At 33.0% G+C, this 25366-nt stretch overlaps 1 protein-coding gene across 22 annotated transcripts in view; it reads right to left on the bottom strand.

The window, feature by feature from the left end:
* The window catches only part of LOC143058355 (uncharacterized), a 295609-nt gene that overhangs the window by 160744 nt on the left and 109499 nt on the right, over positions 1–25366 (bottom strand). For 20 of the 22 annotated variants that reach the window (XM_076231837.1, XM_076231830.1, XM_076231829.1 and 17 more), the window contains 6 exons: positions 13486–24339; positions 12411–12788; positions 11859–12034; positions 11183–11348; positions 8408–8497; positions 1508–2362 (listed from right to left, as the gene is read on the bottom strand). In XM_076231837.1, coding sequence (XP_076087952.1) covers positions 1508–2362; positions 8408–8497; positions 11183–11348; positions 11859–12034; positions 12411–12788; positions 13486–24339 — 12519 coding nt within the window. The remainder of the gene's footprint in view (positions 1–1507; positions 2363–8407; positions 8498–11182; positions 11349–11858; positions 12035–12410; positions 12789–13485; positions 24340–25366) is intronic. The other 2 variants (XM_076231840.1, XM_076231851.1) reach the window with 2 other exon arrangements.

Here is a 25366-nt window from a genome sequence, read left to right as displayed (position 1 = left end):
CAGTGATATCTAGTTGTACCTCTTCAAAGCCTGGTTTCTTTTCAATTTCTATTGATTCTTTGAATATTTCTTCAGGGGCCTCTTCTTCTGGTTTTAGTTGTATTTCTGTCCTGAATTTTTCTTCAGGTGTCTCTTCACCCTTTCCGATTGGTTTTTTAACTTCTTCTACAGTTTCTGAATACTGTTCAATCAGTTTTTTACTACTTTCTTTTGTTATCGTTTCTCTTACGATGGTTATGGTCTCTTGAGAAGGAGCCATTATTTCAGCTTCCTCCTCAACAGAAATCTCAAATACCGGTTTTTCCTCTGATTCTACTTCCTGTGCCACTGATTCTACATCCTCTTTAGTAACTTCAATCTCAGGAAGTTCTAAGATGAATTAATATTAAAATACTTAAGACATAAGCAACTTACCAGTCCTTAATATCTTTCATTCTTTATATGCATACATTTAGTTTGTTCATACATTTTTATATTTATCTTACTTAAAATTAAACTTAATTTGATATTATACTTAATCCTTAATAAAAAATACTTTTTCTGAGTTTTAAGAATTTATTTTCAACTGTATCCTGGTACAGCATACCTTGAATTCATTATTATATGTGGGATACCAATTTTTATGAATTTCTTTCAAATTGATGAACCACAAATTAAAATGTTCAACAAAATACATTTTTTTATGCTTATATGCATAATTTGACAAAAACACAAAATAAAATTTCCACAATTTATTCTTTACTCATTTCGCAAAAATTTGAACTCATAAAAATAAATAAATCCACAGTATATGATTAATAAGTTAACTAATTTTCTTGAAAAAGGAAACATTATCAAAGAGCTATATATTCACAATTTTTCATGAGTGAAATAGAATATGCAGATAATATTCCCTTATCTTAACCACAGTTTTTTTAACATTACAAAACATAAATCTCATAATAATTTTAAAGTCATTCAACTGTAAAACTTGAAATGCTCACCAAGGGAAACAAAGGAAGCATAACAATTGGTTGAACTTTATTTAACTTCACATAAGGTATGACTAGACCACATAGAAAACTCAAGGGAATGTTTGAAAGGAGGAAAAACTTGGGATTAGAACGTTCCTTTTAAGACATAGGACTTAGGACATGACTCATATCAAGGAGAAATGTAATAGGAAAAAACACAGTCAAATCTAATAACTTGTATTTTAATATTAAAAAAAATAATTATGAAATTGGTTTCCGGATACCAACTAAATATTTTCCTTTTTCAACATTTTCAAGATATGAAAATACTAGTCGTCTTTCCAAAATATTTGATTGTTCCCAACTGTTTAAACTTTAAGTATCTCATACTTTTAATTATACAAAAAATTGAAAAAAAAAGGTAATTCTGACCAGTGAAAAACGCAATTATCTATTAAATGCTAAATTTTAATGTTTTCTTCTATACTTATGTTTTCCAATGTGTTTTTAATGAAACCCAAATGATATCAAAGCCACTATTGTAACAAACATACCTTTCAATGTCAAGTTAGCTGTTGTTTTTGCTGAACCAAATGTATTGGTGGCTTTACATATGTATTCTCCTTCATCCTCTTTAAAGGTTTCTTCTATTTCTAAAGTGCAAGTACCATCAGAAAGATATTCTGTCTTGTATGTAACAGCATCTGTGATTGGATGATCGTCAAGGATCCATGTGACATCTGGGCGGGGTATTCCTTTAACAATACAGATAAATTTAACTGTTTGTCCTTCAGGAATATTAAAATGTTGTAATTTTGTTGTAAATACTGGAGCCTCCCCAGTGAGCGAGGTAGGCACTTCCTCTTCCTGTTCAATTATATCTGGTTTCTCCTCCTCGGGAGCCTCTTCGAACTGAGGAAGTTCCTCCTTGGGCTGACACAGTTGTTCCTCAATAGTAATTTCCTCTTTAATGTCTTCTGGTTTAGTTTCCTCACTTATTAAGATCTCAGTCTCTTCGGTAATAGTCTCAGAGACTTCTGGAAGTGTAGCTGTGAGGGAAACATCCTCTGGTTGAGTTTCTCGGCTTATCAAAACCTCAGTCTCCTCTGTGAACGTTTGGGAGACTTCGGGAACTGTCGCCTTGAGAGGAACTTCCTTCTCCTCAGGAAGAGGTGTCTCTTCTATCGTAAATTCTTCTGAAACAGTCTCTGCTGTTTCCTTTGTTACAATTTCGAAAGAAACTTCCTCCGTCTCAGAAGTGATGATATCACTTCCAGTAGTGTCTAATGTTGTGATTTCTGTTGTAGATGTAATCACTTTATCAGGTACTTCAATGTCCTGACCCTCCAAAACTTTTGTCTCCTCGGCAGGCACTAATTCAGCTTCTTCCTCTGGTTGAGGGGCTGTTTCTAAAATTATAAAAAAAATTGTAATTAAATAACTAAAATACTATAAAACCAGGTTCAACCAACCATTTTTTTCTAAAATGTCCAGTACCAAGTCAGTTCTTTTCAAATAGTCTGTTTCTACGTATTTTGGGTTTATTTTTGGTTGAAGTTCAGTGTGCCTGTTGTTCGGCTGTTTTTCTCTTATAGTTGATGTGTTTCCCTTGGTTTTAGTAACCCAGATTTGTTTTCTCTTAATCGATATATGACTTTTGAACAGTGGTATACTACTGTTGCCTTTATTACAGTATACTTACTTTTCAGTTGAATTTCTTTTTAAGATGGGTGAATATAATAGCATAGGTTCAATACTTAAAGTTTTATTGCCTCTATCACATGACAGTGTTTTCAGAAATAAACAAGTTGTAACCAATTTTGGCGGGGGCATACAAAATTCCATTTCAATGGGGATTCAAAGATGAAGAGACTGCCCATCAGATCTAAAACTTGGTTACACCATATAATTATCCTCAAAACATAAGCAATGCAATATGTAATGAGATTTATGGACGGACAGATGAAAGGACAATGAAATCCACATGACTGTTAAGTTGAGTTTTAACAAATTGCAGTCAGTCACTACTCTCTAGTATGAAGCTTAACTAATGATGGACTGAAATACAATAAAAAATTGTAGAGATGCATTACAATCAAAGAAAAAATCTCTTATTTTTAGTGTCTTTTGCTCATGAAGGCTCTAAAGTTGAAGATAGGCATCACAATCAAGAATTAAATTAAATTGAATTAGCACAAGAAAAAATGTTTCACATGGTCTTAGTGCCAAAGAATTTATCATAGGGTGAGAAGTATTAAGTAAGTAGACATGTTTATTGTGTAAAACAAGACTCATTTGTTATTACTAAGAAAAAGATATTTAAATTTTACCCCTATGCATTACATTTAAAGGAAATAATAGATATGAAAATAATCTACACACAGCATTTAAACAAATGTAAAACACATCACACCTAGCTTTACGAAGTTGGTACCAAATATCAAGTACCGGGGATCAGTATTCGATAAGAAATATGACCTATTTTCACACATTTCGTTTATGGCCCAATGTGTAACTGGTAGTTGGCTGATTGTCATATAATATATTCAACACGAATTGCTTTCTCGTGGTGTCAAGTTTTATTGGTGGAGGAAGGCCAAGTGCCTGGAGAGAAACACTACCCTGAGGCAGGAAGACTACCAATCCTAGTCAATAAAGATTGCAAGCATATGCACCTGCTCATCGTGGATCAAACACGCAACCTCTTGACAGGCTGGTGATACAGAAGATGAAATACCAAGCCACTCAGCCACTGAGGGATAAACTATGAATTAGAACTTCATTCTGTTGGGTTTTTTGTTTTGCTGTCAACATGTATTGTTTTCCACTGACCTTTGAACTGCCAAGCTTGTTGACTGGTTAGTCCTGTTGCATTTAAATCGGCTTGTCCAAAGACATCAGATATGAACAGTATACAAATGTTCAATGACCAACACCACACATAAAGTAATAATATAATTGATTGATTGATTTTTTTGTGTTTAAACAATTATTCTGAGTGTATTCAAGATACAATACACCTTCCCCTACTGGTAGAAACCATGGACTAGTTAACACATATTTGGGACAAGCATTTAATTGAGAGGTCTGGTGAATTTTCAATGTACCTATTAATTTGGACAGAGTTGTTATTGATGTAATTAGGAATTTAATATTATCAATAAAACTCCTCAACCAGAACTCAGTTTGTAACTACTTATAATGTGTCTTTATCCAAAATATATAAGTAATAGATTGAAGCATTATAGAAATAAGTGTGGAAAATTAAATGTGATCAACTTTCTGATGTGCAAACTATATTAGCTAATGAGGAACTACACAATTTAGAGATGTAAGACAGTCCAGTTTATAAAGATGATGTGCTTTGCTCAAATAATAGTGTTGAAACCAAAGACCAAGGAATACAAGACACTAAGTAAACAACAATAAGACAGCAACCCAACACAAATAACCATAATACATCCAGAGGTCAAGTACTCCCACTCAAGTACACTCTTGATTGACTAGGATTGTCAGTTTTCCTACCGAAAATCATGGATATCTCTGGCTTCCTCCATTAATAAAAACTGACAGCCACTAAATACACAATTGTGATGAAAGTGGCATTTAACACCAATCAATCAATCAATCTAAGAGGTCAAAAATAGATAAACAAAAATACACAGACTGAAACAATGGCTGCTTAATACCTAACAAAAGAGAGTGAGGGATGCTTGAATCCAACTTTATAACAAATATAATGATTTTGTTTTCAAAGAAGTGAATTTTCCTTGTTTAAGTTGAAGGAAATTTTCACCTTCTACAGCAACCAGCATCACTCCAGATTTTTCACAGGAATGTGTAATGTTCAAATTTTGGGTTAAATATTGACTGTTTATCTCGAACAGTTCTGTGTTTTTCCTTTAAAATTCGAATTGCTTTTGATTGTAATTGTTTATGATCCAGTGTCTCCAACCCTACCATAAACTGAATCTCACGAATGTCTATCAATCCGACTCAACCCTAATCAATGAAAATCTTTTCACGTTAACTATATGGTACCTTGGAGAAATTCTAGTGACTAGGTTACACTGACCACACAAGAGTGTCTTCACTTTTCAACCTTTTTACATCAGTCTTTTTCTTCTTTTTTTGTTGTTGTTGTTGAATAATTTTACAGGTTCCTGATTTGAGGGTTTCCTTATACTGCTGTAGTATATATGTTTGTATGGTATTTTTTTGGTAGCTTTTGAGGTTCAATGCAATCACAAAATCTAATAACCTGCTTATTTCAATTCTTTGTTTTACACTGAAAATACTCAAACAATGAATAACTAATCGACAATCAACGAAACCGAAAATTTATTTGGTGTTCAAGAAAAACTGTCGGAGATTGCTGTCTCTTTGACAATTACCTCATTTCCTTTTTCATTGATATGTAGTATGTCATAATCTATAACAGGGTCAAATCTAATATGTTCATGAAATACCTGAAGAATTCAAACTTGATTTCCTTTTGATAAAGACAGGGAAAAAAAATCGTAGTTTCTGTCAGCAATACTTTACATCTGATTTAGTTTAGTTTTTGATAATTCCAATTTTTTTTTGGTGCAACACTTCTCCATATAAGTTGTTTCAGTTTTTAATTGTTTTTTGTTGTAGTTCAATGTGTATACAAAATTAAACCAAATATGAATCTAATACTCAATGTTGAAGTTCTCAGAATTTATAAAACATTCCAAGCTTGAACCATGATTGTTTATGAAACCAAACAATATAAATCTTCAGAAAACTTTTTTTTCTGTGGTGTTATTCATTCTTTCCATATTACAAAGTAGTTTACAACCAACAGCAAATCTAACCGAAAGCTTGGTTAGTTTGAATCCTCCATTGGCTTTTTTAGCTGTGTCCGTAACGAATATAATTTGATCAGAAACATATAAAATTTCTCTCTTACCATATACAGTGGGGTCAGTGACATGCTTGGCGACAATTTTTCTCTTACCAAATACAGTGAAGACAATGGCATGCTGGGTAATAAATACTGAAGCTAAAAATAGACACATGCATCTAGACAAAAATATTAATAAGTGGCAAAATGGCTGTCATTATTTTTATAAGTTCTACCATCAGAGACATAGAAGTTAACTTGTATATCTCTGATTGGATGAAACTTTATCCTTAGCACTTCTGAATTTGAAAATATTATAATAAATGTAAAATAAATATGTTAAACTCAAATATCATTACTTTTAACTAAATCTTATTAAACAGACCTGATCTTTTTTCTGAAAAAAATTAAATAAAAAGTGCTGAATTAAAGCAAAAGATGGAAATAGGTCTTGTGGTTAGTCTGAAAAAGAAAGAAGATGCAATGTCATTCAAATCACACACAACATAAAACATGCAATATACAACAAGTAAAATTTACTATGCATTTATCATTTAAAATATTAAATTCTGTAGCTGATTGTAAAATTAGCAGAAGTAAATGTCAAGAAAAGATAAAAATTAAAAAAAGAAGCTGTGATATGACTTCACATTAAATTTGCTAAAATAGATTTTACATGGCAAAAAAACCCCAAGCCATGAATAGTTCATCTATTAACTTAATTCAATTGCTAAATGTAGACTTTTAAAACATTGATTTTTGTTAAACCAGTAGGATGATATTACAATTTAATGGTAAATGCTAGTTCTGTTTATTGTTGAAGAAGAGACAAGAAGTCAAGACATAATGCAAAACATAAAAAGCAAGCACAATGACAACTAAATTAAAGCTAATTTGACAATATAATTGCAGGTGAGCTATAGGTCAGCTTACCTTGATAACTTGGGTTGGTAATATTTTTTTTCAATTTAAGATTTACAAAAAAATAAAACAGGGACCAAAATGTTATAAAACAACATTTAAAAAAAAAAAAAACATTTAAATTTTTGCTAATTTAACATTTAAAATAGCATGCTTTAACCCTATATATTAACGAGAACATTGGGGAAAAGAATGCATGCAACAAAAATAGTGAAAAAAACGAGACATCAGGTTTTTTCAAATTTTATTTGGTCCTGTCTATAAAAATTCAAAGTTTTAACAAAGCAAAAATTCACACGTCTATACAACTTTTTCTACAAGTTTAGTAGAAAAATTGAATATTACAAATGAATATTCATTAATCAATTTAAATAATTTAAAATATCACAGATTATGCTCACCTGCCCACTAGATGTCATCTTACAATCTTTTTATCATTTTACAAGAAAAAATGTCCAAAATTTAATTGACAATTGAATATTTATGTTTTTTATGTTTTTAAATTTGGTAAATATTTTTTTTTCTTTTAATAAAAAATGAACTTTTACTTTTTGTCATTTTAATTATCTATCAATTTATGAAAGTATTTAAATCTAAAATATTTAAAAAAATCCGAAATTTGCTCGATGAAGATGACATGCAATGAATGAATATTCCACTAGAAATTTTACATCAGCGTTTTCAGTATGATGAAATATATGCTGATGTCAAATTCCTTTACAATAAATTCATTACATTTATTCATTGCACAATTAGCCATAACTCAAAAATAACTATTAAATTTATTTTATCAAATTCTCTATAAAAATTCTATCAAATTCCCTGAGGTTTTACTAAGAAACTGAAACTCTACATACTAAAAATATCAATTCTTTTAAAAGATAAAAACGCCTATTTATAATAAGGTATAATGAGTACTGGCTAATTAAATATCAGCTAAAACAAAATGAAAAAATAAAGAAAATAAAAAGCAACAAAAAGCATATTAAAATTATAAATAAAATAAATAATGTGTTAAATCAAAATTCTAAAAATAGTACATTATGTACTTCTTGTATGGAAAGCCCATAAAACAAAGCAAATAAACTAAAGCATGTCCTATGCATATATTGCAGTCTACAACCACTACTGAAATGTAGCTGATTCTAATTTTTATTTTTTTCATTTTCTAATACAAATGAATGCTTCATTGCTAAATTGATCATTGTGATGCTCAATATTGGTTGTAGACTTATATTAAATGTTCCAATCATTTGCTGTATTAACATTTGTTTAAGACAGAGACATTCATAGGTTAGGACGAGATGCTTATTTAAGATCATCAGACTAGAATAAGAGTTCAGAGGGTCCAACTTTAGTTGTAATGTTCTAAAAATTGCAGTATTAAATTTTTCTTGGTTTTCATTTTTATTTTATGAATTGTAAATGTTAATGATATTGATGATAATGATAGCACTTATCTGATTCTTCATTAAAACAGATCGTAATTACTGGTCCCAAGCATCTCATTCTAATCCATGCCAGAGACAGAAAAGTAAACAAGACCAAAAACAACTTAAGACTTTCAATAACCATGAACAAAAGGGGCACACAATCAATGACAGGACAAAGAGTATTATGTAAAGTTGCATGCATTCATCACCAAAGCACAAGTGTTCCCAACCTATTGTAGTTAATTGTTCCTCTTCTCTTATTTCTTGTGCCACACGAGTGCCAACAATGTCTTGTTCACTTTCAGCAGCAATATGAGGTTCTAAAATGAAATATTTTCATCATTTACTTTTCTCATTTTTTTTAATTTTCAAATGTAAATAAATTTGCACTAATTTTAAAACTAGTCTAAACTACTGAGCTACATTTGGCATGCTGTTTTCTAAGACTAATTCATACATATGCTGCTGCTTGTGAATGCTTCAAGACACTGGTAACACCAACTGTTACATTATACCCCTTCCCTAAATAATTTGCCCTCATATAAATCATTCTTAAAGAACAATATCTTAACTTGATTACAATGCTGTCCACATTTTTGTCTCTGGCAAATGTCTCCAATTTAACATATTTTACAGTCATTGCAAAGATAGAAGGAAGCCGACTATTAAGGGGAAATAAATTTAGCAATGTTGGAAAGAAAATCTTAAACTATTTAGCTATGTGTTTGTCAGGAAAACACAAAGTCGCCTTTCATTTTACCATAGAAATGTGTGTTCAATCTCTGAATAATAGATATTTTTACTAGTTTCCCCTTAATGTGTGCTTCTTTTTTCGTAAATATAAAAATATTGATAATTTTCTATATGAATGTCAATTCCAAGTATAAAATGTCAGATCTGAGAGATATGTCTATAACAGTTTGAAGTCTTCTTTTCTGTAATACAATTCCAATTCTACCTCTATAGTGACGATTTCCTCATGCAGTAAGATTTCGGCAGCATTCCGACACTCTAGGTGGATATGAGAGAGAGAGAAATTTTATAGTTAATTAACTGACAAGACAAATCTACAAGAACAAACAGTCATTAAGCCATATACAATTCTGTTCTTACCTCTATTAACGTTTCGTGTGTTGTTTTTAATTGTTTAAGACTTATTTTGCTCAAGATGACAATTTCAATAAGAATATGGTGAATTATCCATAATAAAGAAACTGTTGGTTTAATATTTGATGATGTGATGAATGGAAAGACAAATTAGTTCTCACCATGATATAAGGAGTTATTTTTGGTTTATTCACTCAACACTAAATTAGCAGGTCAAGATTATTTGGATTAAAATGATTTCTTTTAAGCTAGACCTGTAGCAAAACTAATCTTACACCCAGAGTATTTTATAAACAAATATCAGTTTGAGAAATGAATTGATGTAATGGAAGCATGAGCAAATATAAAAGTGGCTATGCAAAAAAAAAACACCCAAAAAACAGGGAATTAATCATTATCAATTAAAATGTGTATATCTTTCATCTTAGTTTTGTAATCAATTTCAAGTCATCATAGATTAAATATTAAAAAATTAAAGTGAACCCAGTAATTTGTTTTAAATAAATGAGCATACAACATTGACTTCAGTTAGTTTTGAAGAATGTTATAGGGGGTAACTATAGGGAGGTAATTGGAGTATAAATAATTAAGCTATTTATATAACAGTACAATAAGCCACATTATACATCACGCCACACTTATAAATAGACATTCCATTTTCCAGCATGCTACTGATTGAGACGATAAATGTCTTGTAAATTTTATTGGTGAAAGTAGCAACCAATTACAAATGTGAAAAAATACAAAAATATAGTAAATAACAATAGTTTGCCATTTATCAGACTGTGTACTACATGTATAATGTGGCCTTGTACATGATATGTGGTATATTTGACTTAGTTATCTCCCTTTAAAACTTATCTTCACAATGGAAGGCAAAATTATTTGAGACAGTTGTTTACAAAAATATTCTATTTAAAAAAATAGACTTAACAATAATAACATTCCTATCATCAGAAGCAAAGGTAGCTTGTCAAACATAATCAAGTTCAAACACATGATATTTTAAAATGGTCAGAAATTTTGATATAAAGTGAAGCACTCAATGAAATACTTTTCAATTTTTCTCAAAGATCATAAAATTCAATAGCAGAATATGCTTTTTCCAATATTGATGTTATTATTGAAAATAACCTTGTTTTTTTCCGATGTAGATGTTATATCTAAAAATAACCTCCTAAAATTTAAAAGAGGGTCATCAATCAATACTCTAAAAGTTTATTTTTAATCAGCCTTAAACTAAGCTTCGCAACAAAAACAATATATATTCCAAAAGGATTAGAAAAAATAAAAAAATTTAGTGTAAAGTTGAACTTTTAAGTTTAAGACAGTTATTTTAGACTGTCAGGGTCTTATCCTCTACATATAAATAAACTATTCTACTAAAGCATGATGTTCCTGATCTTTTCTCTGTTGAGATAACTAGCTACTCTACCAATGCATTTCTTATTTCTGTGCTAATTCTAATCAATATTTCATTTATACATCACATGAGGAACTTAAAAACTTAAGGAATCTGAATAAATAAGGATTTTCAGCATTAGATTAATAATTACGAGAAATATAATCCAAAATATTAGATATAAGAAGGTGTGGTATGAGTGCCAATGAGACAACTCTCCATCCAAGTCACAATTTGTAAAGTAAACCATTATAGGTCAAAGTACGATCTGAAATGTCTATTCAAAAACTTTTCAAAAGATAATTTTTTTTAATTGCAGTTATAATTTAACAACATTTGATAAAATTCTGTGGTTTAAATTTCATAAAATTATTCCTCATGTGATCAAAATAAACTGAATCTACAGGTCTAGCTAATGATATGATTAAGTTCAAGATTTCAATGAGAGTCAATTGTGACAGGAAAGATTGTATGATACTCTTGGATGATGTCTTACTTTCAACGAAAAGTTCTACAATAGTACTGGCACTGCCAAATTCATTTACTGCTGTGCATTTGTATTCAGCTTCATCCTCCAGGAAAATGTCGCTAATAGTTAAGCGACAAACGCCACTGTCAAATTCCACAACAAAATGGTCGCTTTCTTCGAGTGGCTCATCATCCTATAAAATATTTAGGTAAATTTCTTGTAACTAGATTTCTATTACAAATTTCCCATTTAAATTTTTTTTAACAGAATCAATGATAAATTCAAATGTCTTTGAGATGTCCACTCAACAGCATTTTAGACAATATTTCTAATAAATGTTCATATACCATCTTATTAATCTTTAAATTCAACAAACAATTTTGAAAGGATTGAAGGATTTTCTTTTTTGTGTAAATTCAGGGGCAGATAATGGCTATCATACCTCTTCTTTTCTGATTGCTACTTGGACCAGATGTTTGATTAATGAACCATGACAAGGAATGCATATTGAAGCCTTTATGTGTAAATTATATCACAATTATAAAGAAAGTTGTTCTTCCTTTCTTGCTGAGAGTTATGTGCTCTTACCTGGTACCATGTGATAGTAGGCTGTCCCACTGTGACACATTGTAATGTGACCGGTGTGCCTTCTATCACATCGATATGTTGTTGGATGGTCTCTATGAGAGTTATGTGCCCTTACCTGGTACCATGTGACAGTAGGCTGTCCCACTGTGACACATTGTAATGTGACCGGTGTGCCTTCTATCACATCGATATGTTGTTGGAGGGTCTCTATGAAACGGGGAGCTTCAGGGACCCCTTCTTCGACCTCTTTGGGGGCCGGAGCTATCTCCGGAATTTCTCTTTCTTTTGTATCTATAATAAAAAGAATATAAAAAACATAACACAAAAATGTTACCAAAAGTGCTAATATTAATTTTATCTTCCATTAACATTGATATAAATAGAACATGCCATGAATAAAAGATATGGGATATACTTAAATAAGACAGGAACTCAAGACATCTGACATTCATGGATACTTGGTTAATATTCTTTTTTCAAACTGACAATGATCAGATGAAAAAAACTATTCCAATAAAATTTATCATTCCATTCGTTTCATGGTATTGTTAGATAATTCAATTCATTTTATAATAAATCTTGTAACATTTTATAGTATATGAAGGAACAGAAATGTCTTAATCACCCAGCTGATGTTTACACACTTCTCATTTAACTGAACACGTACCTGGTTTTGATGGTTTTTCAACTTCAAAGGTTAGGGTAGATTCTTCATCTTTAGTAACATGGATTTCTGTTGTGACCTTTTCGGTTGGTTTCTCCTTGACCTCTACTTCAGTGATAATAGTTTCTGTTGGCTGTTCTTCAACCTCAATCTCCATAGAAACAGTGCTTTTAGGTTGATCCTTGACCTCTATTTCAACAGTTGTTAGGTCTGATGGTTTCTCCTCCTTCACTTCAATCTCCATAGATACAACCTCTTTTGGTTTTTTTGTGACCTCAATCTCCATGGCAGTGACCTCCTTGACCTCTTCTGTAGTTTCTTCAGTTAGTTTTGTTGTCATTTCAACAGTAGTCTCTTTCGGTTTCTCTTCAACTTCAAAAGCTGTTTTTAAAAAATAAATAAAAATATCAGTAAAATTTTGTAGGACTTACAAGAATAAATGTAAAAATATAATTACTATCAAATATTCAACAATTAAAATTTTTAAGTATATTTATTTAAATTAAGAAATGATTTAATTCACCGACATTGTTTATCATTTTCAAAGGAAACATTTATATTTAGCAGAATTATTTTAATATATTGACAAAACTCATCTTTACAAAATACTTCAAAATGATCGGAATTAATTGATTCTTTAGCAGATACATGCAAATAATATGGTAAGAAGTACAGGAATGCAAGATTTTGGAAGGACAAGTGGAAATATTCTTCAGGAGGAATTGTTCTGGTAAACTGATCTTTTGGAAGAATTTGTGAGGATCATGATGGAAAAGTTCTTAGGATAAAACATGGCATCATAAATTTTGTTTAAATACCAATATCTATGTAAAGCTACCTGAAACCTTCAAACTGTAATTGCAACTTTATCTGCCATTATTCCTTTCATAACTTTGATCAAGCCATATTTTCAGAGGTCAAAATTTGAAAACACAAACATCCTCAGAAAAAACTGTAAAAAATATGCTTTATAGGGGTTTTAATATACTGTCCTTAAAACATTGAACCCTATTTTAACAATATTTGACCTAATTATCTTGCAATACCTGTGACCCTTATTATTTTTTTTACTACTTACGTATGACCTGTACAAAACAGGTTGTGGTGGTTTGACCAATGTCATTCTCTACAACCACCTTGTATTCCCCTTCATCCTCAGGGGAGATCTCAGAAATGACAAGAGTACTAAAGGTCTTCTCAATAGTGATTTTATACTCTGCTTGCTCTACCAATGGTTGTTCATCAACAAACCAAGTAACTACAGATTCAGGCTGACTGATATACTCCACAGTCAAAACCAGTTCTTTTCCTTCTGGTATTTTGATACTTGTAAGATGTTTGATAATTTCAGGAGCTTTCAACTCTGCCACAGAAATGTCAATATTAGCCTCTGCCTTTAAAGATTCTTCAACATTAATAGAAATAGTTGTTTCAACTTTTTCAGGTTTACTTTCAATTTCTTCAACTGAAACAGTCTCTGCTATGGTTTGTTCTGTGGTCTTTTCAGTTATCTCAACAACAGGCTTTTCAATTTCTTCTTTTACTATTGTAATATTTTCCTCAAAAGTCACAGGAGTTTCTTCAGTTGGGACTTCAGTAGGTTTTTCTTCTTCAACCTCAGGTTTGACAACAATTTCAGCTTCAGTCTTCTCAGAAGGAGTTTCTTTTTCCTCTGTTGTGATTTCAAGAGTTTCCTCATAGGTAACTGTTAATTCGTCAGTAGGTACTTCAGAAGGTTTCTCTTCTTCAACTTCAGGTTTGACAACAATTTCAACTTCAGTTTTCTCAGATGGTGTTTCCTCTGATTCTGTTGTGATTTCAAGAGTTTCCTCATAGGTAACTGTTGATTCTTCAGTTGGGACTTCAGAAGGTTTCTCTTCTTCAACTTCAGGTTTGACAACAATTTCAACTTCAGTTTTCTCAGATGGTGTTTCCTCTGATTCTGTTGTAATTTCAAGAGTTTCCTCATAGGTAACTGTTGATTCTTCAGTTGGGACTTCAGAAGGTTTCTCTTCTTCAACTTCAGGTTTGACAACAATTTCAACTTCAGTTTTCTCAGATGGTGTTTCCTCTGATTCTGTTGTAATTTCAAGAGTTTCCTCATAGGTAACTGTTGATTCTTCAGTTGGTACTTCAGAAGGCTTTTCTTCTTCCACCTCAGGTTTGACAACAATTTCAACTTCAGTTTTCTCAGAGGGAGTTTCTTTTTCCTCTGTTGTGATTTCAAGAGTTTCCTCATAGGTAACTGTTGATTTGTCAGTTGGGACTTCAGAAGGTTTCTCTTCTTCAACTTCTGGTTTGACAACAATTTCAACTTCAGTTTTCTCAGATGGTGTTTCCTCTGATTCTGTTGTAATTTCAAGAGTTTCTTCATAGGTAACTGTTGATTCTTCAGTTGGTACTTCAGAAGGTTTCTCTTCTTCAACTTCAGGTTTGACAACAATTTCAACTTCAGTTTTCTCAGATGGTGTTTCCTCTGATTCTGTTGTAATTTCAAGAGTTTCTTCATAGGTAACTGTTGATTCTTCAGTTGGTACTTCAGAAGGTTTCTCTTCTTCAACTTCAGGTTTGACAACAATTTCAACTTCAGTTTTCTCAGATGGTGTTTCCTCTGATACTGTTGTGATTTCAAGAGTTTCCTCATAGGTAACTGTTGATTCGTCAGTTGGGACTTCAGAAGGTTTCTCTTCCTCAACCTCAGGTTTGACAACAATTTCAACTTCAGTTTTCTCAGATGGTGTTTCCTCTGATTCTGTTGTAATTTCAAGAGTTTCCTCATAGGAAACTGTTGATTCTTCAGTTGGTACTTCAGAAGGTTTCTTTTCTTCAACTTCAGGTTTGACAACAATTTCAACTTCAGTTTTCCCAAAAGGAGTTTCTTTTTCCTTTGTTGTAATTTCAAGAGTTTCCTCATAGGTAACTGTTGATGTTTGGGTTGGTACCTCAGAAGGTTTTTCTTCTTCAACCTCAGGTTTGACAACAATTTCAGCTTCAGTCTTCTCAGAAGGAGTTTCTTTTTCCTCTGTTGTGATTTCAAGAGTTTCCTCATAGGTAACTGTTGATTCGTCAGTTGGTACTTCAGAAGGTTTCTCTTCTTCAACTTCAGGTTTGACAACAATTTCAACTTCAGTTTTCTCAGATGGTGTTTCCTCTGATTCTGTTGTAATTTCAAGAGTTTCCTCATAGGTAACTGTTGATTCTTCAGTTGGTACTTCAGAAGGTTTCTCTTCTTCAACTTCAGGTTTGACAACAATTTCAACTTCAGTTTTCTCAGATGGTGTTTCCTCTGATTCTGTTGTAATTTCAAGAGTTTCTTCATAGGTAACTGTTGATTCTTCAGTTGGTACTTCAGAAGGTTTCTCTTCTTCAACTTCAGGTTTGACAACAATTTCAACTTCAGTTTTCTCAGATGGTGTTTCCTCTGATTCTGTTGTAATTTCAAGAGTTTCTTCATAGGTAACTGTTGATTCTTCAGTTGGTACTTCAGAAGGTTTCTCTTCTTCAACTTCAGGTTTGACAACAATTTCAACTTCAGTTTTCTCAGATGGTGTTTCCTCTGATACTGTTGTGATTTCAAGAGTTTCCTCATAGGTAACTGTTGATTCGTCAGTTGGGACTTCAGAAGGTTTCTCTTCCTCAACCTCAGGTTTGACAACAATTTCAACTTCAGTTTTCTCAGATGGTGTTTCCTCTGATTCTGTTGTAATTTCAAGAGTTTCCTCATAGGAAACTGTTGATTCTTCAGTTGGTACTTCAGAAGGTTTCTTTTCTTCAACTTCAGGTTTGACAACAATTTCAACTTCAGTTTTCCCAAAAGGAGTTTCTTTTTCCTTTGTTGTAATTTCAAGAGTTTCCTCATAGGTAACTGTTGATGTTTGGGTTGGTACCTCAGAAGGTTTTTCTTCTTCAACCTCAGGTTTGACAACAATTTCAGCTTCAGTCTTCTCAGAAGGAGTTTCTTTTTCCTCTGTTGTGATTTCAAGAGTTTCCTCATAGGTAACTGTTGATTCGTCAGTTGGTACTTCAGAAGGTTTCTCTTCTTCAACTTCAGGTTTGACAACAATTTCAACTTCAGTTTTCTCAGATGGTGTTTCCTCTGATTCTGTTGTAATTTCAAGAGTTTCCTCATAGGTAACTGTTGATTCTTCAGTTGGTACTTCAGAAGGTTTCTCTTCTTCAACTTCAGGTTTGACAACAATTTCAACTTCAGTTTTCTCAGATGGTGTTTCCTCTGGTTCTGTTGTAATTTCAAGAGTTTCCTCATAGGAAACTGTTGATTCTTCAGTTGGTACTTCAGAAGGTTTCTCTTCTTCAACTTCAGGTTTGACAACAATTTCAACTTCAGTTTTCTCAAAAGGAGTTTCTTTTTCCTTTGTTGTAATTTCAAGAGTTTCCTCATAGGTAACTGTTGATGCTTGGGTTGGTACCTCAGAAGGTTTTTCTTCTTCAACCTCAGGTTTGACAACAATTTCAGCTTCAGTCTTCTCAGAAGGAGTTTCTTTTTCCTCTGTTGTGATTTCAAGAGTTTCCTCATAGGTAACTGTTGATTCGTCAGTTGGTACTTCAGAAGGTTTCTCTTCTTCCACTTCAGGTTTGACAACAATTTCAACTTCAGTTTTCTTAGATGGTGTTTCTTCTGATTCTGTTGTGATTTCAAGAGTTTCCTCATAGGTAACTGTTGATTCTTCAGTTGGGACTTCAGAAGGTTTCTCTTCCTCAACCTCAGGTTTGACAACAATTTCAACTTCAGTTTTCTCAGATGGTGTTTCCTCTGATTCTGTTGTAATTTCAAGAGTTTCCTCATAGGAAACTGCTGATTCTTCAGTTGGTACTTCAGAAGGTTTCTCTTCTTCAACTTCAGGTTTGACAACAATTTCAACTTCAGTTTTCTCAGATGGTGTTTCCTCTGATTCTGTTGTAATTTCAAGAGTTTCCTCATAGGTAACTGTTGATTCTTCAGTTGGGACTTCAGAAGGTTTCTCTTCTTCAACTTCAGGTTTGACAACAGTTTCAACTACAGTTTTCCCAGATGGTTTTTCCTCTAATTCTGTTGTGATTTCAAGAGTTTCCTCATAGGTAACTGTTGATTCTTCAGTTGGTACTTCAGAAGGTTTCTCTTCTTCAACTTCAGGTTTGACAACAATTTCAACTTCAGTTTTCTCAGATGGTGTTTCCTCTGATTCTGTTGTAATTTCAAGAGTTTCCTCATAGGTAACTGTTGATTCTTCAGTTGGGACTTCAGAAGGTTTCTCTTCCTCAACCTCAGGTTTGACAACAGTTTCAACTTCACTTTTCTCAGATGGTGTTTCCTCTGATTCTGTTGTAATTTCAAGAGTTTCCTCATAGGTAACTGTTGATTCTTCAGTTGGGACTTCAGAAGGTTTCTCTTCTTCAACTTCAGGTTTGACAACAATTTCAACTTCAGTTTTCTCAGATGGTGTTTCCTCTGATTCTGTTGTAATTTCAAGAGTTTCTTCATAGGTAACTGTTGATTCTTCAGTTGGTACTTCAGAAGGTTTCTCTTCTTCAACTTCAGGTTTGACAACAATTTCAACTTCAGTTTTCTCAGATGGTGTTTCCTCTGATTCTGTTGTAATTTCAAGAGTTTCCTCATAGGTAACTGTTGATTCTTCAGTTGGGACTTCAGAAGGTTTCTCTTCTTCAACTTCAGGTTTGACAACAATTTCAACTTCAGTTTTCTCAGATGGTGTTTCCTCTGATTCTGTTGTAATTTCAAGAGTTTCCTCATAGGAAACTGTTGATTCTTCAGTTGGTACTTCAGAAGGTTTCTCTTCTTCAACTTCAGGTTTGACAACAATTTCAACTACAGTTTTCCCAGATGGTTTTTCCTCTAATTCTGTTGTGATTTCAAGAGTTTCCTCATAGGTAACTGTTGATTCTTCAGTTGGTACTTCAGAAGGTTTCTCTTCTTCAACTTCAGGTTTGACAACAATTTCAACTTCAGTTTTCTCAGATGGTGTTTCCTCTGATTCTGTTGTAATTTCAAGAGTTTCCTCATAGGTAACTGTTGATTCTTCAGTTGGGACTTCAGAAGGTTTCTCTTCCTCAACCTCAGGTTTGACAACAGTTTCAACTTCAGTTTTCTCAGATGGTGTTTCCTCTGATTCTGTTGTAATTTCAAGAGTTTCCTCATAGGTAACTGTTGATTCTTCAGTTGGGACTTCAGAAGGTTTCTCCTCTTCAACTTCAGGTTTGACAACAATTTCAACTTCAGTTTTCTCAGATGGTGTTTCCTCTGATTCTGTTGTTGTAATTTCAAGAGTTTCCTCATAGGTAACTGTTGATTCTTCAGTTGGGACTTCAGAAGGTTTCTCTTCCTCAACCTCAGGTTTGACAACAGTTTCAACTTCAGTTTTCTCAGATGGTGTTTCCTCTAATTCTGTTGTGATTTCAAGAGTTTCCTCATAGGTAACTGTTGATTCTTCAGTTGGTACTTCAGAAGGTTTCTCTTCCTCAACCTCAGGTTTGACAACAATTTCAACTTCAGTTTTCTCAGATGGTGTTTCCTCTGATTCTGTTGTAATTTCAAGAGTTTCCTCATAGGTAACTGTTGATTCTTCAGTTGGGACTTCAGAAGGTTTCTCTTCCTCAACCTCAGGTTTGACAACAGTTTCAACTTCAGTTTTCTCAGATGGTGTTTCCTCTAATTCTGTTGTGATTTCAAGAGTTTCCTCATAGGTAACTGTTGATTCTTCAGTTGGGACTTCAGAAGGTTTCTCTTCCTCAACTTCAGGTTTGACAACCATTTCAACTTCAGTTTTCTCCGATGGTGTTTCCTCTGATTCTGTTCTTATTTCTATAGTTTCCTCTTCAGAGACAATATCTTGCTCTACATCAACAATTGAAGGTTTCCTATCTTCTACAGAGGGTTTTGTTTCTAGTGCAGTTTCCTTCTCTTCAGCAACTTTTGTTGCAGTAGCTTCATCAGTGATAACAGATGCAATAATTTGTTTTGTGAATTGTTCAGCATATTTCTCAATTACCTCGGCAGTGATTTCTTCTGGTTGTTCAGTTTCAGCTTCTTCTGATATTAGGTCTGTTTTCATTGGTGTTTCCTCTTCAGCTATTACTGTTTTCACTTCTTCTTGTTCTTCTACATGTGGTGTGTCCTCTGTTAGTTCTTCAATTTCAATAGGTGTCTCCTTCAGCTCAAGTTGTTCTTCCTGAGTAACTTGTGTCAACTTTTCTTCCTCTGATATTGCAGATTCCACTATCTCCTTGACAACTTCTTCTGCATATTTTTCATAAACTGTAGTAGATATTTCTTGTGGCACTTTTTCTTGCTCGATTTCAATCTCAACCTCTGTAACAGATGGTTTAGTTTCCTCAACAGTTTCAGTTGTTTCTTCAGAAATTTCATCAGGAATTACTATTGGTACTTCTGTTACAATTTCTGTTACCTTTTCTGTTTCTTTTACCTCAATATCTGAAGGTACTTCTTCTTCAGTAACGACTTCAGTTGTAGTTGTAATTGTTTCAATTTGTTCTGAGATAACTTCTTTAGTTTCAATGTCAATTTGACTGATGACATCAGAAGGTGTGACAGCTTCCTCTGTTGAGATTTCAGATGGAGCTTCTTCTGTTGTCATTGGTTTCACTTCAATTGAAACTTCCTGGTTTTCTGTTGGCTTAGTTTCAACAATGTCCTGTATATCAGCTACTACCTCAGGAACATTTTCCTCAGTTACTGGTGCAATAGATGGCTGATCTTTTTCAACTGTAATTGTTTCCGTTATTTCTTCAACAACTTCTTGTGTTGGTTGTTCAACTTCCTGTTGTGGATATTCTTCTGAAACAGATTCTGGTTGAGTTGTTTCTTCCTGAACTTGTGATGGTTTGACATCCTTAGAAATCATCACTGACATGTCAACAGTAGTGGTCTCTGTTGGTTTCTCTTCAATGGTGAGAGTTTCTTCAAATGTCTCTGTGGTAATCTGTTGAGAAACTACTTCTGTCTGACTAATATTTTCTGGGATAACCTCTTTTTGAATTTCAATTGTTGTTCTTGTTTCTTCAACAGTTTCTTCAGATGGAACAGGAACCTCCTGTTCCAAAGTTTCTTCTGTTATTTCATAAACCTCTTTGACTGAAGTTGTAGTTTCAGGAACTCCAACTGTTATTTGTAATTCAACTTCTTCCTTTTGGGTTTCAGGCTGAATTTCGATTGTTTCCTTAAAGTGTTCCACTTCAGTAACTTCCTCAGGAATATCTTCTTTTTCTTCTGTGATTTCAACAGTTTCTCTATATGTTTCTTCTGAGATTATTTCCTTTGGAATTTCTTCCTCTTCTGTTGTAATTTCAACAGTTTCTTTAAAAGTTGCTACGGTTTCTTCTTTGTGCAACTCAATGTCAATTTTAACTTCTTCAGATGGTCTCTGAGAAAATTCAATGGATTCTTTAAAGGTTGGTTTTTCTTCTTCTGGTAATTCTTCCTTCTGAATCTCGATTTGTTCTCTGAATGAAACATGAGTTTCACTTTGAGGAGCTTCAACCTCAGTAATTGTTGGTTGTACTGTTACAATACCCTTAGTAAACACTTGTTCTTCCACTTTTGGAACTTCTTGGGCTTCTTTAGTAAACTCCAAGGTATCTCTGAAAGTTATTTCCTGTTCTTGATTTGGAGCAATAGCTTCCTTTTCATCATCTGTTTCTTTAGAAACATCTATCTCAATTTCAACAATTTCAGGTTTCTTCTCCGTTGTAATCTCAACTGTTTCTTTAAATGTTTCTGTGGTTGGAATTGTCTCCTCTGGTTTTTCTTCCTCCTTCGTGACATTTATTGTCTCCCTGAAGGTTATTTCCTCTACTGTCTGAGGGGCTGATATATCTCCCTCTACAACACTAGGTCTTTTTGGCATAATCTCTACATTCTCAGTGTATGTTGTATCTTCTGTTTTTTCTACAGTTTCAATTGTTTTGTCCACTGTAGTCGTAATTTCTACTGTTTCTTCGAATGTTTCCTCTTTTGGTCCAGAGAACTGAATCTCAACAGCAGATGGCTGGTTAATATCAATAGTTTCAACAAAAGTCTCCTCTGAAACATCTTCTGGTACTTTAGAAACCTCAATAGATTCCCTGTAGGTCTCAAGTTTGTCTGTAGGAAATTCTAAGTCTATTTCAATTTCCCCAGGCTGCTCTCTGACAACTGGTTTCTTGAAAGTTTTTGTTTCTTCTATTTCTGGTAATTGTTCCATTGTTTCAGTTGGTACAGTTTCCGGTTTCTTTGGTGTTATTTCAATGGTTGTTTCCTGTAATTCTCCTGGTTTTTCTTCAGTTGTTATTTCAACTGTTTCTTTAAAGGATTCTGTTGGTTTAAGAGCCTCAAACTCAATTTCAACTACTTCTGGTTTTTCTGGAGCTATCTCAATTGACTCCTTGAATGTTGTTTCTTTTGAAACTTCTTCTGTTTCCTCAGAAATTTCAATTGTTTCATTGAATGTTTCTTCTGTGATCTTCTGACTAAAAGGTACTTCAATTTCAACTACTTCTGGTTTTTCTGGAGCTATTTCAATTGACTCCTTGAATTTTGTTTCTTCTGTGACTTCTTCAGGAATTTCTTCTGTTTCCTTAGAAATTTCAATTGTTTCCCTGCATGTTTCTTCTGTGACCTCTTGAGGAGCAGAAATTTCAACTTCAACAGTTTCAGGTTTCTTTGGTGTTATTTCAATTGTTGTTTCATGTAGTTCTTTTGGTTTATCCTCAGTTGTTATTTCAACTGTTTCCTTAAAGGATTCTGTTGGTTTAGGAGCCTCAAACTCAATTTCAACTACTTCTGGTTTTTCTGGAGCTATCTCAATTGACTCCTTGAATGTTGTTTCTTCTGTGACTTCTTCAGGAACTTCTTCTGTTTCCTCAGAAATTTCAATTGTTTCACTGAATGTTTCTTCTGTGATCTTCTGAGTAAAAGGTACTTCAACTTCAACTACTTCTGGTTTCTTTGGTGCTATTTCAATTGACTCTTTGAACTTTGTTTCTTCTGTGACTTCTTCTGGAATTTCTTCTGTTTCCTTAGAAATTTCAATTGTTTCCCTGAATGTTTCTTCTGTGACTTCTTGAGGAGCAGAAATTTCAACTTCAACAGTTTCAGGTTTCTTTGGTGTTATTTCAATTGTTGTTTCATGTAGTTCTTTTGGTTTATCCTCAGTTGTTATTTCAACTGTTTCCTTAAAGGATTCTGTTGGTTTGGGAGCCTCAAACTCAATTTCAACTACTTCTGGTTTTTCTGGAGCTATCTCAATTGACTCCTTGAATGTTGTTTCTTCTGTGACTTCTTCAGGAACTACTTCTGTTTCCTCAGAAATTTCAATTGTTTCACTGAATGTTTCTTCTGTGATCTTCTGAGTAAAAGGTACTTCAACTTCAACTACTTCTGGTTTCTTTGGTGCTATTTCAATTGACTCTTTGAACTTTGTTTCTTCTGTGACTTCTTCTGGAATTTCTTCTGTTTCCTTAGAAATTTCAATTGTTTCCCTGAATGTTTCTTCTGTGACTTCTTGAGGAGCAGAAATTTCAACTTCAACAGTTTCAGGTTTCTTTGGTGTTATTTCAATTGTTGTTTCATGTAGTTCTTTTGGTTTATCCTCAGTTGTTATTTCAACTGTTTCCTTAAAGGATTCTGTTGGTTTGGGAGCCTCAAACTCAATTTCAACTACTTCTGGTTTTTCTGGAGCTATCTCAATTGACTCCTTGAATGTCGTTTCTTCTGTAACTTCTTCAGGAACTTCTTCTGTTTCCTCAGAAATTTCAATTGTTTCACTGAATGTTTCTTCTGTGATCTTCTGAGTAAAAGGTACTTCAACTTCAACTACTTCTGGTTTTTCTGGAGCTATTTCAATTGACTCTTTGAATTTTGTATCTTCTGTGACTTCTTCTGGAATGTCATCAGTTTCCTGGGTAATCTCAATTGTTTGCCTGAATGTTTCCTCAGTGACATTTGGTGTTATTTCAACAGTTGTTACCACTTGTTTTTCCTCAGTGGTATCTTCAACAGTTTCTGTGACAGTTTCCTTTGGTTGAGGAGCTTCAAAAGTAAGTTCAACCACCTCAGGTTTTTTAGGAGAAATCTCTATTGATTCTGTGTATTTAGTTTCTTCAGATATTTCTGTTGGCATATCTTCTGTAACTTCTGTTGTTGTAGAAATTTCTATAGTCTCCTTGACAGGAACATTAAATTCTATCTCTACCATTTCAGGTTTCTCTGGTAATATTTCGATGGACTCTTTATATTTTGTTTCCTCTGTTACTTCTTCATCAGAAGGTCCTTCTTCTACAATTTCAATAGTTTCCTCAGTTTTTGTTACTTCCACTGTTTCTTTGGATGTTTCCTCTGGCTTTGGAGCCTCAAATTCTATTTCTATTGTTTCTGGTTTGCCAGATGTTATTTCAATAGTCTCTTTGAATTTTTTCACATCTGTGATTTTTTCAGGAATTTCTTTTGTTTCTTCAGTGACTTGAATTGTTTCTCTGAAGGTTTCCTCCAAAACGTCTTGAGGAGCAGGAACTTCACTTTCTGTTTCTTCTGGCATCTTTGGTGTTATTTCAATTGACTCCTTGAATTTTTCTTCTTTTGTGATTTTCTCTGGAATTTCCTCAGTTTCTTTTGTAACCTGAATTGTTTCTCGAACAGTTTCTTCAGTTACTACTAGAGGAGCAGATATTTCAACATCACTTATTTCCTGTTTAATAGGAGTTTCTTCAACAGTAATTTCTTTTGGTTTTTCTTCTTCTGAAGAAATTTCCTCCTCTTCTTTTACGACATCTAAGCTGACCCACTTATCTCCATCAGAAAGTTCTTCCACTGTAATAACTTTAGGTTTTGATTCTGTTGGAGCAATCTCCTTGACTCTTTCAATCATTTCTTCGATGTCTTCTGGTTTTTCAGGGATGCCTTCAGAAGAAGCAGTGCTTCGAGCTACAAAACAGAGTTAATCTTATTACTCACCTTGACCTTGCTTTCTACTAATTTTACCTCACCTGTCTTTGTCTGGCGTCTTGTCAATTTTGACGGAATGACTTTCATTTAAGTGTGGAGTATTTAGGACATTGTTTAATTAAAAATTCTATATAGTCTATGCAACATCATTTTGTAAACCATTTCCGCAATCATATAAAGATCAAAACATTTCCTTCTTTCTTTTATTTTTAATAAGGTCAAGAACTATATTGTCAAAATATTCCACACTTTATTAAGAAAGTAAACCTGTTTCTTAGCTACAAAGTCACTGATGCATGGGCCATAATGCAAGGGTAAAAAAGATACAAGAGTCTTCTCTCTCACCATAGTCTATATTGAAATAAACTATTTTGCATTGTATCATAGCCAGAAAAGTGTCAATGATGCAATTCATCAGAAAAATGGAGTTTACTTGTTTGACGACTGACAACAAATGATGACACAACACAAAATGATACAATAGGAAATAAGATTTGGAACTTGAATAAGGATTTGAAACAAATTTCTGACTAACTGGAACTATCTTACTAATTGCAGAGTTTTTCTAAATGATTTTGAATATCCAAGAGAAATGTTAACAGTAAACTTAATTTTAAACTATAAATGTTTTTATTTTAAATTTTGTATATGTATGAAAAATATCTTATTCATATTTTCCATCAGGATAAAAACAATTACTAAAAAATAGATGTAAATAAATATCATCAGAAATTTGTTTGCAAAATGGTCGAATAGGCAGTCAAAGGTCATAGGTCACATCATACAATATCAAATATATATATATAATTGGTGTATGTAATGGTATCGGTAATAATATTTGGATAAATGTTTGAAATGGTTTCCATGGTTTCGGTAAGAATATGTTGTCTCATATGCAACTAACTTCATCTCACTCTCATTTCAGGATAAAGTCAAAGAGTTTAACAATCTTTATCAAAATATATTTCATGCTATGGCAGTAAAATATCACGTAAACATGGATAAA

The sequence above is a fragment of the Mytilus galloprovincialis genome, chromosome 14, assembly GCF_965363235.1.
Source record: "Mytilus galloprovincialis chromosome 14, xbMytGall1.hap1.1, whole genome shotgun sequence".
In the NCBI taxonomy this organism is placed as follows: Eukaryota; Metazoa; Mollusca; class Bivalvia; order Mytilida; family Mytilidae; genus Mytilus; species Mytilus galloprovincialis.
Note: the sequence above shows the minus strand (reverse complement) of the source record. Positions and strands in the feature narration are given on the sequence as shown.